At 39.0% G+C, this 16,297-nt stretch overlaps 1 protein-coding gene across 2 annotated transcripts; it reads right to left on the bottom strand.

Annotated features, from left to right (window-relative positions):
- Positions 1 to 609: 609 nt before the first annotated feature.
- On the bottom strand, positions 610 to 15,478 carry ZNF485 (zinc finger protein 485). Of its 2 annotated transcripts, none has more exons than XM_023725411.1 (3): positions 15,094 to 15,478; positions 14,547 to 14,642; positions 610 to 2,051 (listed from the first exon to the last, which is right to left on the bottom strand). In XM_023725411.1, exons 1-3 carry the CDS (start codon positions 15,125 to 15,127, stop codon positions 952 to 954), a joined length of 1,230 nt encoding a protein of 409 aa, XP_023581179.1. In that variant the 5' UTR covers positions 15,128 to 15,478; the 3' UTR covers positions 610 to 951. The 2 variants fall into 2 exon arrangements, with proteins under 2 accessions (XP_023581179.1, XP_023581180.1); XM_023725412.1 differs by having other exon boundaries at positions 610 to 2,046.
- Between the last annotated feature and the right edge of the window lie 819 nt (positions 15,479 to 16,297).

Below are 16,297 nucleotides of genomic sequence, written 5' to 3'. Positions count from 1 at the left end.
GTTGTTAACCAATGTCATAAAACAGCATGTGTGTTACTGTTACATGAGAAACTATCTGTTCTGTAAGCCTTCACCTGAAGTACAATAAAATATTAAAAAAAAACAAAAAAAAACAAATCTGATCATTGTTTAAATTTACATTTCCTGAAAGATGACCATCTCTTTTTATGTTTGACCACTTTCATTTTTTTCTGACAATTGTATATTCATATCCCAGGCCACTTCTCTGCTGAAATTTTATATTTTTCTTATGTATTTGGGTATTCTATTATGTATTTAGATGTTGTATTATTTATTTTTATATATTGTAGTGATAATATTTTCTCCAAGTCTGGCCCTTTGTATTTTAATGCTGTGATGCTTCTGGCCACATAAAATTTTTTTCCATTTTATGTGATAGTTGGTTTTTTATTTTTATGGCTTCTCAATTTTCTAATTTAGAAAGACAACTATATTAAATGATAGAAGATACAAGAATGTACATTTGATTAAAAATTCAAAAGAACACAGCCAAAGTAAAAATTTTCCTACATCATACAAATACTACATCCTCCTCAAAGATAATTACTGTCAAAGCTTGGCCTTTATTTTTCCAGATCTTTTTGGATGCATATAATACATATGTACATACATAAAAATAGCTTCATTTTTAAAAGAATATAAATGAGACCACAATTTTTAGATTTTCTCCAACTTTCTTCCTGAACTATCATGGGATCTTTCTATGGCAATATATAGAGCTCTACCTCATTTTTTTCAATTACCACACAGCATTCCATAATAACTACATATTGATATACATTTTGGTTCTTCCCATATTTCACCAGTACAAACCATAAAATGAATATCCTCACAAGTGTAAGAAGTTCTCCAGGATTAGAGGCACACACAATATTTTTGCTGAAGGAGCAGTTTTTTGAATGTCTCCTCTTTGATGTCAAAAGGAATAAACTATTCTGAATGATTTACCACACCAACTACATTTAACAGATCTTTGTTATGAATTTTCTTATGCTGTTTAAGTGCTGAGCTTTGGGGAAAGGCCTTCCCACATTCATTACATTCATAAGGTTTTTCTCCAGTATGGAGTCTCTGATGTTCAACAAGGCCTGAGTTCTGCCTGAAGGCTTTCCCACATTTCTTACAGTAATAGGGTTTTTCTCCAGTATGAATTCTCTGATGTCCAACAAGGTTTGAGCTTTTTGTAAAGGCTTTCCCACAGTCACTACACTTATAGGGTTTATCTCCACTATGAGTTTTCTGATGTCCAGCAAAGGATGAGCTATACCTGAAAGACTTTCCACATGTACTGCAGTGATAGGGTTTCTCTCCTGTATGCATTCTCTGATGACTAGTAAGAGTTGAGCTCTTCCTAAAGGCTTTTCCACATTCATTACACTGATATGGTTTCTCCCCCGTATGGATTTTCTGATGCTCCAACACGGTTGAGTTATCCCTGAAAGCTTTCCCACATTCATTACATTTAAAAGGCTTCTCTCCACTATGTATTCTCTCATGACGAGTACGGGCTACATTCTGAGCAAAGGCTTTCCCACAGTCACTACATTTGTAGGGTTTCTGGCCAGTATGAGTTCTCTGATGACTTAAAAGGATTGAATTCTTACTGAAAGTTTTTCCACATTCATTGCATTTATGAGGTTTCTCTTTAGAATGAATTCTCTGATGATTAACATATGTTGAGTGCTTCTTGAGGAATTTCCCGCATTCAATACATCTATAAAGCTGCTTGTCTATGTGAATTTTCTGATGATTTAGAAGGGATAAGCTGCTCATAAAGGCTATCCCACAGTCTTTACATTTATGGGGTTTCTCACCAATATGATTTCTTTGGTGGCTAATAAAAGAGCAATTATATTTGAAGACTTTCCCACATTCCTCACATTTATAGTGCCTCTTTTCTGTGGATCTTCTGTCCTCCCAATCCAGACTTCTTTCCATTGTGGCACTTTTTGTTTGCTCTCCCAGAAGAGATTCTTCAGAAGTATTTTGCTTTAGGGCTGATATCTTTGCTTCAAACCAGTACTCCTGGACTAAAAGAAAAATTTGAAAATGCAAATATTCTCTATGTTGAAAAACTGAAAATAAGTATTGCACAAGGATAAGGATAATGTTCTATTCTACATAATTAAGGGTAATATAAAATTAACATGTCCCACCTGTAATTCTTCCTAACTAAGAAAGGATAGCAAGATGAAAGATAGGAGAATTCTAAAAAACTGGAAGGAACTTATACTACAAACAAGGTATTTAAGGAATACAAAAAATAACTACGAAGTTGGCAAGTTAGGAAGGTAACACAAGAAAAAGCCAAAAATAAAGAAAGAAAAGATAGGAATATGAGAGATGATCAGAAAATAAACACAAATTTGGGAAGAAAACCAAGTATCACAAAACAGAAGTCATGACTACTATAGCAGATTCCTATAGGGTGGTTGGTGCATTTGAGAACATTATGATGTCCTCAGGAACTTGAGAGTAACATTTCCCTGTGAGAATTTAACTGTGAACCAACATTTAATGGATCAGAGAAGAAAAATTTTAAAAGTATTTAAGGAATCAAAATAGTTGGCAAGCCAACAGTATTTTACTGTAAACTAAGTTTTTAACATATCTAATAATAAAGAGCATGCCAATCAACAGGCAAACTACATGATTTTTCTCTCGCTGATTACAAAAGTACAGGCACAAGACGCAAGAGAAAGTAAGCCAAAGGATTCTTTCAAGGAGGGTCTGCAAAACAAATGGAGCCAAACTTGTGGTAAAATCAACAATCATTGATCAATCATTTTACTGAATGCATTTTTTCTTTTAAAAATAATTTTTATGCATATGTTTGTGTATGTGTCCATATTTATGTATTTTTATATATTCATATTTACTAACCTGGGGGGAAATTCCATAAATCAGATACTAGAGCTCAGACTAATTTTCTTCAGGAAATGCAAATTACAGGTGAAACCTGGTAAGAAATAGCCCCGATTCTTCAAATGGTCTTTGATGGGATATGTATTTAATGGGTAATGAGTACGCTAGAGAAAATTTTAAGATACTGACTGTAAAGGTAGATGAAGGCAAATTAGTCATATAAAGAGAAAGGCACACATACAGACATTTGCTCTATGACAAAGGTGGCTCTGAAGAGCAATGAGGAAGAGAAGACTTTGCACTGACACACTTTTTTGGAGGAAAAAGTAAATATGAACCTTACTTCATACCATGCACAAAAATCAAATCTGAGAAGATAGTAGATCTAAATGTGACAGACTAACAATGAAGCTTCTAGAAGTTAACAAAAGAGAATATCTTCATGAACTTGAGAAAAGGAAAGATTAAACAGGACATGAAAAGCACGGACAAGAAGTGAAAAGACTGTTAAATTAGAGTTCAATATAATTAAGAATTTCTATTCATCAAAAGATTATTAACAGTAAAAATGCAAACCACAGAGAGGGTGTAATACTACATATGCAATCAACAGAAGGCTCTTTGAGTAGCTACTGCATAAAAGATGATATGTAACGGCTAATAAACATTTGAAAATATCCTCCCTCTCATTAGATATCCGGGATATTATCCAGATATTAAAACTACAATGGTACACACTACATACCAGAATGACTAACTTCAAAAGACTGACAATATGGAGTGTTGGCAAGGATATGAAACAATGACAACTCTCACACACTGATGGGGAAAGTATTAACTGGTACAGAACTTCAGTAAATGATTTGGCATTCGTTGAAGGTATGTATAGCTTATGAAACAGAAATTCCATTGGTAGGTATATGCCCATCAGAAATGTATCCAGATATGAATGAAGAGATATGTATAAGAATATTCACAGCAGCATTTGTAATAGCCAAAACCTGGAAACATCCAAAATATCTATCAATGGTATGAGATAAACGGTAGAATAGTCATACAATGAAATACTCTATACCACTGGATTTCAAAGTATGGTACCCTGGAAACTTGTTAAAATTCTTACACCACACCCTAGACCTATTAAATAAAACAAACTCTGCAGGTGGGGCCTAGCATTTTGTATTTTAACATGCAATCTGAAGCATGCTACAGTTTAAGAACCTTTGGTCCACAGTAAGGAAAAATGAATGAAAATGGATAAATTGCACAAAATGTTGTGTGTAATAAGCCAGGCAAAAATATTACCGACTATATAATTCCATTTATATAAAGTTGAAAAACAGGCAAATATAAACTACAGTGTTAGAAATCAGAACAGTGTTGACTTCATGGGCAAGGGGAGAACATAGATAAGCATTGGAAGGGATCAAGATGTGATTACTGGACAATGTCTTCAACAAATGGTGCTGGCAAATTTGGATTTCCACATGCAGAAGAATGAAACAAGATCCATACCTCATGCCATACTCAAAAACTAATTCAAAATGGATCAAAGACCTAAATGTTAAATCTAAAACCATAAAGTTCTTGGAAGAAAATATAGGAGCAAAGCTTTGAGACCTAATTTTTTTCAAGGACAGATTATCAAACACGACAACAAACATATGAGCAGCAGAAAATAGAAAACTGGGACCTCATAAAAGTTAAATATGTTCATCAAAATATTTTATGGAAAGAGCAAAGACAAAACCTATACACTAGGAAAAAATCTTCGGGAACGATATAACTGATAATGGTCTAAAATCTAAAATATATAGAAAACTACAACTTAACAACAAAAAGACAACCCAATAAAAAACTGGGCAAAGGGCATGAAAAGACACTTCACCAAAGAAAAGATGCTCAGTGTCATCAGTCATCAGCGAAATGCAAACCAAAACCACAATGAGACTATGTCACTCCCACTAGGATGGCCAACATTAAAACAAAACAAAACAAAAAAGTGTAAAATAACAAGCATTGGAGAGAATGTGGGGAAACTGGAACACTCATCCATTGCTAGTGGGAATGCAAAATGGTACATCTGTTGTGGAAAACAGTCTGGCAGTTCCTCAAAAATTAGAAGTAGAGTTGCCATGCAGCCCAGAAATTCCATTCCTAGGTATATACCCTAGGGATCTAATAAAAGTGACACAAACAGATACACACACACCTATGCTCACTGCAGCACTATTTACAATAACAAAAAGATGAAAGACATGAATAATAAATATACAGAGACTAATGTTGAGGTTGTCAAGCATTTCATTTTACTTGGATTCACAATCAACACCTATGGAAGCAGCAGTCAGGAAATCACACGATGCACTGCATTGGGCAAATGTGCTGCAAAAGACCTTCTTTAAAGTGTTAAAAAGCAAAGATATCACTTTAGGTACCAAGGTGTGCCTAACTCAAGCCATGGTGTTTTCAATTGCCTCATATGCGTGTGAAAGCTGGGCAATGAACAAGGAAGACCAAAGAGCTGATGCCTTTGAATTATGGTGTTGGCAAAGAACATTGAATATACCATGAACTGCCAAAAAGAATGAACAAATCTGTCTCGGAAGAAGCACAGCCAGAATGCTCCTTAGAAGCAAAAATGGCTAGTCTTCGTCTCACATATTTGGACATGTTATTAGGAGGGATCGGTCCCTGGAGAAGGACATCATGCCTGGTGAAGTAGAGAGTCAGCAAAAAAGAGGATGACCCTCAACGAGATGGACTGACACAGTGGCTGAAACAATGGGCTCAAGTATAACAATGATTATGAGGATAGTACAGAGCTGGGTAGTGTTTCATTCTGTTGTACATAGGGTAGCTATGACTAGGTACTGACTTTGTGGCACCTAACGACGTTCATTAGTGGTTGGTTATCAGGGAGGGAGAAGAGGGAGAAGTACTCCTTAGGTAGAAGTCACCTTTTGTTTATAGTAATGGGAAAGATGGCACCAAATGTGGGTGAAGTTTGTCCAGCATGACTGATGTAACTGATGTCAATAAGCTGTACATAGGTAAAAGGGATGAATGGGAAAATGCTAGGTTGTGTATAGTTTTGCAACAATAACAACAACCAAAAACGGGGAGGGGGGCCTACAGATGCTGAACAAGCACCTCCTGGGATTATTTTTCTTGGTTTGAGGGCTTTGGGCTATGGTCACAAGGGACAATTCAGTCAACTGGCATAATATGGTTCTTAAAGTTTATGTTCTACCTCCCAGTATGATGAGTGATGTCTGGGGTCCTAAAAGCTTATAAATGGCCATCTAAGATACAATTATTGGTCTTTCTTAGTCTGGAAGAAAAGAGAAAGAAGGAAACCCAATGTTATGGATTGAATTATGTCCCCCCAAAAATGTGTGTATCAACTGGGCTGGGTCATGATTTCCAGTATTGTATGACTGTGTACCATTTTGTAATCTGATGTGATTTCCTTATGTGTTGTAAACTCAATCACTACGATTTAATAACATGGATTAGCGGCAGTTATAATGATGAGGTATACAAGACTGGATAGTGTCTTAAGCCAATCTCTTTTGAGATATAAAAGAGAGAAATGAGCAGAGGCACATGGGAACCTCATACCACCAAGAAAGCAGTGCCGGGAGCAGGGTGCATCCTTTGGACCTGAGGTTCCTGTGCAGAGATGCTCCCAGATCAAGGGAAGACTGATGCATCATAAGGACCTTCCTCCAGAGCCCACAGAGAGGGAAAGCCTTCTCCTGGCACTGATGCCCTGAATTTGGACTTGTAGTCCACTGGACTGTGAGAGAATAAACTTCTCTTTGTAAAAGCCATCCACTTGTGGTATCTCTGTTATAGCAGCATTAGATGACTAAGACACCCAATAATCACAGAAGGAACTGGACTACAGGACTAATTGTCTCCATGAACCACTGCATCCTCCACCTTGAGACCAGATAAACTAGATATTGCCCAGCTACCACCAGCGAATATTCTGATCAGGGACTCAAAAGATAAATCCTGATAAAAAGGGAGAAAAATGTGGAAGATAACTTTAAATTCCTAAAGAATCTAAACTTTCTAGACCATCTGAGGCTGGAGGAATCCCCGGGACTATGGCCCTGAGTTGCTCTTCAAACCTTGAATTGAAACTGCCTCCTGTTGTTGTTGTTAGGTGCTGTGTTAGTCATCTAATGCTGCTGTAACAGAAATACTACAAGTGGATGGTTTTAACAAAGAGAAATTTATTTCCTTACAGTAAAGTAGGCTAAAAATCCAAATTCAGGGTGTCAGCTCCAGGGGAAGGCTTTCTCTCTCTGTCGGCCTTCTCATCAACGTTCCCCAGACTAGGAGCTTCTCTGCACAGGAACCTCGGGTCCAAAGGACATGCTCTGCTCCCGGTACTTCTTTCTTGGTGGTATGAGGTCTCCAACTCTCTGCTTGCTCCCCTTTCCTTTTATTTCTCGAGAGATAAACGGTGGTGCAAGCCACACTCCAGGGAAACTCCCTTTACATTGGATCAGGGATGTGACCTGGGTAAGGGTGGTGTTACAATCCCACCCTAATCTTCTTTCATGTAAAATTACAATCACAAAATGAGGACAACCACAGAATTCTTCTTCATATACTCCAGCTTCTCCAATTACCTGCTCAGCATATAGATGGAGTAAGTATGGTGAAAGGACACAACCCTGACGCACATCTTTCTTGACTTTAAACAAAGCGGTATCCCCTCGTTCTGTTTCAATGACTGCCTCTTGGTCTAAGTACAGCTTCCTCATGAACACAATTAAGTGTTCTGGAATTCCCATTCTTCACAATGTTATCCATAATTCGTTATGATTCACACAGTCGAATGCCTTTGCACAGTCAATAAAACACAGGTAAACATCATTCTGGTATTCTCTGCTTTCAGCTATGATCCATCTGACATCAGCAATGATATCCCTTCTTCCATGTCCTCTTCTGAATCCAGCTTGGATTTCTGGGAGTTCTCTGTTGATGTACTGCTGCAACCGCTTTTGAAGATCTTCAGCAAAATTTTACTTGTATGTGATATTAATGATAGTGTTCGATAATTTCTTCATTCTGATGGATCACCTTTCTCTGGAATGGGCACAAATATGGATCTCTTCCAGTCAGTTGGCCAGGTAGCTGTCTTCCAAATTTCTTGGCATAGACAAGTGAGCGTTTCCAGCACTGCATCTGTTTGCTAAAACATCTCAATTGGTATTCTGTCAATTCCTGGAGCCTTGTTATTCGCCAATGTCTTCAGTACAGCTTGGACTTCTTCCTTCAGTACCACTGGTTCTTGATCATATGCTACATCCTAAAATGGGTGAACATCAACCAATTCTTTTTGTGTATTCCTTTCATCTTTTTTTGATGCTTTGAACTATATAACAGTTTAGCTCAAAGAGTAATGCTTGTCTCCCTTAAGCATTGTTTAAAAAAAAAATTATATACATATCACCAAAGGGTCAACAGCTATTTTAAAGCATAGATGAGAAGGACAGGGGACAGGGAGTTTAAGTATATGTAAGTGAAACAACTAAATCAGAAATAATGAGGATGCTGACACAATGTGAAGAACGTGATGAGGTAAGAGCCTTAGGGGGCAGTAAGTTACGTTAATGGGGAAGGGACAATTCAGAAAAGGAGGGTGAGAATGGCTGCACAACTCAAGGTAATCAATATCACTGAATTGTACTTGTAGAAACTGTTGAATTGTATGTTTTGATGTGTATATTCTCAACAACAACAAAATAAATAAAAAGAAAAAAGAAGGTAACGGATGCCATTGATCAATATGTCTAGAAAATGTGGAATAGGAGCAGGTTTTACTGTGTATAATTTCACCAAAAATGAAATTAAATACAGGCACACCTCGTTTTATCGTGGTTCACTTTATTGTGCTTCACAGATATTGCGTTTTTTACCAATTGAAGGTTTGTGGCAACCCTGCATCGAGCAAGACTGTTGGCGCCATTTTTTCAACAGCATGTGCTTACATAGTGTCTCTGTGTCACATTTTGGTAACTTTTGCAATATTTGAAACTTTTTCATTATTATTATATCTGTTACGGTGATCTGTGATCCATGATCTTTGATGTTACTATTGAATTGTTTTGGGGTGCCACAAACCACGTCCATATAAGATCACAAACTTAATAAATGTTATGTGTGTTCTGACTGCTCCACCAACTGGCCGTTCTCCCATCTCTCTCCCTCTCCTCAGGCTTCCCTATTTCCTGAGACATGACAATACTGAAATTAGGCCAATTAATAACCATACAATGGCCTCTAAGTGTTCAAGTGAATGGAAGTCACACATCTCTCACTTTAAATCAAAAGCTAGAAATGATAAAACTTAGTAAGAAAGTCATGTCAAAAGCTAAGATAGGCCAAAAGCTAGTCCTCTTGCACCAGTTACCCAGCTTATGAATGCAAAGGCAAAGTTCTTGAAGGAAATAGAATGCTATTCCAGTGACCACACAAATGATGAGAAAGTGAAACAGCATTATTTCTGACACAGAGAAAGTTTCTGTGGTCTGGATAGAAGATCAAGCCAGCCACAACATTCTAAGCCGAAGCCTAATCCAGAGCAAGGCTGTAACTCTTCAATTCTATGAAGGCTGAGAGAGGTGAGGAAGCTACAGAAGAAAAGTTTGAAGCTAGCAGAAGTTGGTTCATGAGGTTTAAGGAAAGAAGCCATCTTCACAACATAAAAGTACAAAGTGAAGCAGCAAGTGCTGATGCGGAAGCTGCAGCAAGTTATTCAGAAGATCCAGCTAAGATAATTGACAAAGGTGGCTACACTAAACAACAGATTTTCAATGTAGACAAAACAGCCTTATACTGGAAGATGCCATCTAGGACTTTTACAGCTAGAGAGAAGTCAATGCCTGGCTTCAAAGGACAGGCTGACTCTCTTGTTACAGGCTAATGCAGCTGATGAATTTAAGTTGAAGCCAATGCTCATTTTCCATTCCGAAAATCCTAGGGCCCTTAAGAATTTATGCTAAATCTACTCTGCCTGTGCTCTATAAATGGAACAAAGCCTGGATGACAGCACATCTGTTTACAACATGGTTTACTCAGTATTTTAAGCCCACTGTTGGGACCTACTGCTCAGAAAAAAAGACTCCTTTCTAATATTACTGCTCACTGACAATGTACGTGGTCACCCGAGAGCTCTGATGGAGATGTACAAGGAGATTAATGCTGTTTTCATGCCTGCTAACAAATCATCCATTCTTCAGCCCATAGATTAAGGAGTAATTTTGACTTTCAAGTCTTATTATTTAAGAAATAAATTTTTGTAAGGCTATAGCTGCCATACACAGTGATTCCGCAGATGTATCTGGACAAAGTAAATTGAAAACCTTCCGGAAAGGATTTACCATTCTAGGTGCCATTAAAAGCATTTGTGATTCATGGGAGGAGGTGTTCAGAAGTTGATTCCAACCCTCCTGGACGACTTTGAGGGGTTCAAGACTTCAGTGGAGGAAGGAACTGCAGATGTGGTGCAAATATCAAGAGAACTAGAAGTGGAGCCTGAAGATGTGACTGAATTGCTGCAATCTCATGATCAAACTTTAACGGATGAAGAGTTGCTTCTTATGGATGAGCAAGGAGTGCTTTCTTGAGATGGAATGTACTCCCGGTGAAGATTCTGTGAACATTGTTGAAATGACAACAAAGGATTTAGAATATTACATAAACTTAGTTGATAAAGCAGCAGTAGCAGGGTTTGAAGGGATTAACTCCAATTTTGAAAGTAGTTCCACTGTGGGTAAAATGCTATGCAACAGCATTGCATGCTACAGAGAAATCTTCCATGAGAGGAAGAGTCAATCTATATGGCAAACTTCATTGTTCTTATCTTAAGAAACTGCCACAGCCACCCCAACCTTCAGCAACCAAAACCCTGATCAGTCAGCAGCCATCAACATCGAGGCAAGACCCTCCATCAGCAAAAAGATTGTGACTCACTGAAGGCTCGGATAATGGTTAGCAATTTTTACCAATAAAATATTTTTTAGTTAAGGTAGGCACATTGTTTTTTTAGACATAATGCTATTGCACACATAACAGACCACAGTACAGCATAAACATAACTTTCATATGCACTGGGAAACCAAAAAATTCATGTAATTCGCTTTATTACATTATTTGCTTTACTGTGGTGGTCTGGAACTGAACCCACCATGTCTCTGAGTATGCCTGTCCACAGAGTCACTGTACCACAAAAACTGGTCCACAGTCAACCATTTCAGAAGGTAGCATATGATCAAGAACCAATGGTACTGAAGAAGTCCGAGCTGCTACTGAAGGAACTGGAGAAAAACAAGGCTCCAGGAACTGACGGAATAGCAATTGAGATGTTTTAACAGATGCCATGCTGGAAGCGTTCACTCATCTATGCCAAAAAATTTGGAAGACAGCTAACTGGCCAACCAACTGGAAGAGAGCCATATTTGTGCCCATTCCAAAGAAAGGTAATCCAACAGATGCGGAAATTATCAAACAGTATTGTTAATAACACAGGCAAGTAAAATTTTGCTGAAGATACTTTAAAAACGGTTGCAGCAGTGTATTGACAGGGAAATGCCAGAAATTCAAACCGGATTCAGAAGAGGACATGGAATGAGGGATATCACTGCTAATGCCAGATGGATCTTGGCTGAAAGCAGAGAATACCAGAAAGACGTTTACCTGTGTTTTACTGACTATGCAAAGACATTCAACTGAATGGTTGTGAAATCTTTGTAGAAGGATTTATTAGTCTTCTAAATGGATGAGAGAATACCAGAAGAGACAGTCCTAGTTTTGATTACATCTAAATTTTAAACATCCAATTTTAAAAAATAACCAAAATTAAAACAAAGAAAAAGAATTGTGGTACAGTGAATTACCTAACATGGACCTTCTAGCCATAGTCTTTGTAACTCCTACCAAATGACTGGGTGAGATTATGCAAGTGAGGTGCTTGTTGCCCACTAAGGGGATTGGATAGCTTGATAATAATGTAAATAAGGTTCATGGAACCCCAGTAGGAGTGGGCCCATGCAAATAATGTGTATGAAACCCTAAAAAGGGGATTCGTCAGTTATGCCATCCCACTAAGCTAAAAATGAGCCATCCCAGAGGTGGGAAGGGAGGATCTCACCACCATCAAAAAAGAAGTGAAGTGTGTCCTTTGGACCCAGGATCCCTGCACTAAGAAACTCCTGGAACCAGGAGGGAGGGAGAGAGAGAGAGAGAGAGAGACAGAGAGACAGAGAGACAGAGAGATAGAGAGAGACAGAAAGAGACAGAGAGAGAGAGAGAGAGACAGAGAGAGACAGAGAGAGAGAGAGAGAGCGCTGTAACACCAAAGACAGCAAGAAGCAGCAGTAGAAGAGGCAGAAGACCGGCAGGAGACAGCATGGTGAACTTCCCGGCCCACGGAGCTAAAGGTGAGTACCTGCAGGCCAAGGCTTACCGGCAGAGTGGGATGCCTCTGGGTACCTATTAGCAGAGCTAAAAGAGCTTTATAACACTTGGCAGGGCAGAGGCCAGCTGAAGGGGTCGAGGGCCAGAGAGAGACTTGCCTGTGGGCACAGCTGAGAAAAGGGTGTCTTGACTAAAGAACTGTATCCTGAGCACTCCTGAACCTTAACTGTAACCTGTTGTTTCCATAATAAACCCCATAATCATGAGTATTGTTTGTGAGTTGTGTGGCCACTGCAACAAATTCTTGAACACAGCAGAGAAGTAGAGAGCACCGTGGGAGGGACAGTTGGTTTCAGCATTGGTAAAAGCGTTGGAAGGTGGAGGCATCTGACCTCTGCCTCATAGTGATCAGCCTTGGACGGTTAATCTTGATTCTCCTTCTTCCTTATGTAGTTAGAAGGTGTCAGACACCATTTTTACAGAATAAAGAAGACTGATTTACTATTTGGTATGGATGGACTTGTGTTCCCCCAAAATATGTATTGGATCCTAACACTATACTTGTGGATGTAATCCCATTTGGGAATAGGGTTTTCTTTGTTATGTTAATGAAGCCATCTCAGTGTAGGGTGTGTCTTAAACCTAACCACTTCTAGTTATAAAAAGAGCAGATTAGAAAGAGAAGGAAGCACAAATGGGAAGACAGACTCCAGTCACTAAGGAAACAAGGAATGCCTGGGCTACAGAAGTCAAAAGAGACAAAGATCTGCCCACAGAGCTTATGGAGAGAGAGCATCCTCTACAGCTGGTGTCCCAAATTTGGACTTCTAGCCCCCTGAACTGTGAGAAAATTAATTTCTCTTCTTTAAAGTCACCACTTATGGTATTTCTGTTACAGCAACACCAGGAAATGAAGATACTATTGTTATAGTATAAAGAATCTACACAAGAATTTTGAGGGAAAAAAGTTAAACATAATAAGAAAAAAAGAGGAATTACTGAAAAGTAGTTAAAAAAAAAAACCCTGTAGGTAAGCAAGTTTATGTACCACTGGTATCTTCCATGAAATATGGTTATAAAAGTTCCCCTGATGATGGTATAGGCTAAATGACAATTAAGAGTTTTAGAAGAAGCAATACTGGCAAAATAAATGTTTTAGGTGGGAGAAACATCCATGTTTAAAGATGAAGATGTGAACTTTGACACAAAGAACGTCACATACAGAAAGTATACAAAGCATCTGTAAAGTATACACAGAAAAACTGAGACCCAACAGCAAAGGAGAGCAAAGACAAGAAAGAAAAGAAGACCTCTGAGAAAAGGGAAGAAAATGCTTTCTCATCAGTTTGCCAAAAATAACCCTGATCTGACAATAGGGAAACGATGCTTACGTTTGGAATCTGTCACTGCCACCACGTGACCTTGAACGAAAGATGTACTATATCTGTTTTCTCTTTCTCAAATTGAAATATTATGGCATAGGTTTCTAATCTATATTCATATAATTCTACGAAGCTCAGAGTTGATTAAAGGAAAAAAAAACTAGATGCACTAGAAGCAATCCCAAAATTGTCATAATTCATCAAGTGGTTTTAGTCAATCATTAAACCAAAAAACCATACCTGTTGCCATCGAGTCGATTCTGACTCATAGTGACCCTATAAGACAGAGTAGAACTGCTTCATAGGGTTTCCCAGGAACGGCTGGTGGATTCGAACTGCCAACCTTCTGATCAGCAGCTGAGCTCTTAACCTCTATGCCACTAGAGTTCCATCCAGCCAATTGTTAGATGTCCAAAAAAAGCTAAAAAATGTGAGATACATAAAATCGGAATATATAGCCATTTAACAAGCTAACAATGAGAGAATGTGAAAAGAATTGAGAACGGACAGAAGGCAGAAATGAACAAAAGATGGCCTGATGAATGCCGTAAAACAGAGGCGGGGAAAACACATAAAGAGATTGAGGATTTCAACCAAGGCAAGGAGTCTTGGGCCTGAGGCCCTTATGAAGGGAACTACTCTCCAAAAGAGTGAAGGAATGAGAAAAATGACACGTCATTCAGCATGAGGATGATATTAAAAGAAAAACTAGTGTCTAGAGCCCCAGCCCTTCCACAGACTTGGGGGCTCTAAGGTGAGCTTTCTTACCAAGATCCCAACCTGCTCCTCCTCGCTGTTCTGTGTGCTGAGCTGCTGCCGGAAATGGCTCCCACTCACCTGGACAGGTACTTGATGGAAAGTCTCCATCCTCCATCCAGGGCTCTGCCCCTTGCTCCAACTGGGTGATTAGTTTTGGTTTGGAAGAGCGAAGTCCTGTTCATAGAGAAAAAGAATGTGACTATGCTCATAAGCACAAGGAATAATCCCAGACCTCACTCTCAACTGGGGGGGCTACAAGAAGCACAGACATGTCAAGGAGGCCTTGAGGGTAGTATAAAGAATGTCCAAATCATGTAGTCACAGAAAATGTATGAGGGGAAGTCAGTTAGAAACCCAGGTCCTCCTTGAGGATGAGAAATTCGTATTTTTGGAAGCAGATGAATCCTGACATGAAAAATTTAGAGAACTAGGCTACCTCACACAACCTAGCTGCTAAGCTCTGTATGGTTCTGACTTTTCTGAGGGATGGAAGGAGCATAAACTACCAAAAAAAAAAAAAAAAAAAACTCACTTAAGAATTTTAAATACCCCAAATCATCTACCCTGTGAAAACACAAAGCTGCCCAGCAGACTAACTCTGAAACAAGGAGAAAGACATCCTTACCCATAGACACCAGATTCCCATAGTTTTCCAGCATCACGTCTCTGTACAGGGCCCGCTGAGTAGCATCCAGGTGTCTCCATTCAATCTGAGTAAAGTATACAGCTACCTCCCCAAACGTCAGTGATCCCTGCAAGCCAAACCCAATTCTGTTCTTCCGGGAACCCCAAAGTAGGGAGCTAGGAAGGCTTCACTGGAGAAGAAAAGCAAGATGTTCAAGGCCAGCTTCTGATATTTCAGATTGTGTTTACAGGGAAGGGAGTGAGAGACAGTTAAAAGGATGAAGAAGGCAAAGTACATTATGCATTAAGTAGTCAACTTGTTTCACTGGAATAAATACCCAAAAGTGGAGGAGCTGGGACAGGGTGAGGTCTGCGACCCCTCACTTTAGCCACACTGCCTTCCTCAACATTCTTCCAACAGACCTACCACACTCCCACCCTAGCCTGGCATTTGCTCATCCCTCACTTTATCAGGTCTTTGCTTAAATGTCACTTCATCAAAAAGGTCTTCTCTTTTCTCCTCTTCCATCCTCTACCACTCTCTACCCCGTTGTTGTTAACTGCTATCAAGTTGACCCTCAACTTATAGCAACCCAGTCCGCAATGGAATGAAACACTGCCTGGTCCTGTACCACCCCCACGATCAGCTACAGATTGGACCACTGCGATCCACAGGGTTCTCATTGGCTGCTTTTTGGAAGTAGACTGCCAAGCCTTTCTTCCTAGTCCATCTTAGTCTGGAAGCTCTGCTGAAAACTGTTCAGTATCATAGCAACACATAAGCCACCACTGACAGATGGGTGGTGGCTACACATGAGGTGTACTGGCTGGGAATCAAACTTGGGTCTCCCACATGGAAGGCAAGAATTTTACCACTGAACCACCAATGTCCTCAGATCTATCCTGTTATCCAGCTTTACTTTTCTTCATAGCATTTCTCCCTATCTGGCAGAAGAAGTTTATATTTATTGTCAGTATTCAAGGATTTATTCAATCAATCAATAAATAGAAGTCTGAAAGACATATACTTTATCCTAGAATTTAGTGACCATGGTCTGACTCTGGGGCAGAATACTTAAAATCAGAATTGCCTCTTATAGCAGTAGCAACTTAATATGTACCACCACAGTGCTATGCTCTAAGGTATGTATCATTGCTCTGAATTTTCACACCTGTATAAGGCATCGTTGAATCTATTTTGTGGC

Source organism: Trichechus manatus, unplaced genomic scaffold, assembly GCF_000243295.1.
Source record: "Trichechus manatus latirostris isolate Lorelei unplaced genomic scaffold, TriManLat1.0 scaffold00308, whole genome shotgun sequence".
NCBI lineage: Eukaryota > Metazoa > Chordata > Mammalia > Sirenia > Trichechidae > Trichechus > Trichechus manatus.
This window is presented reverse-complemented; position numbering and strand designations above follow the sequence as displayed.

What these genes read in the sequence shown, in the direction of transcription:
- ZNF485 (XM_023725411.1), bottom strand. Translation starts at nt 15,127, where the DNA reads ATGCTGGAAAACTATGGGAATCTGGTGTCTATGG. An exon ending in TGGGAATCTGGTGTCTATGG is followed by an intron (nt 14,643 to 15,093) that starts GTAAGGATGTCT and finishes CTCTATGAACAG; the next exon opens with GACTTCGCTCTTCCAAACCA. An exon ending in TCCATCAAGTACCTGTCCAG is followed by an intron (nt 2,052 to 14,546) that starts GTGAGTGGGAGC and finishes TTTTTCTTTTAG; the next exon opens with TCCAGGAGTACTGGTTTGAA.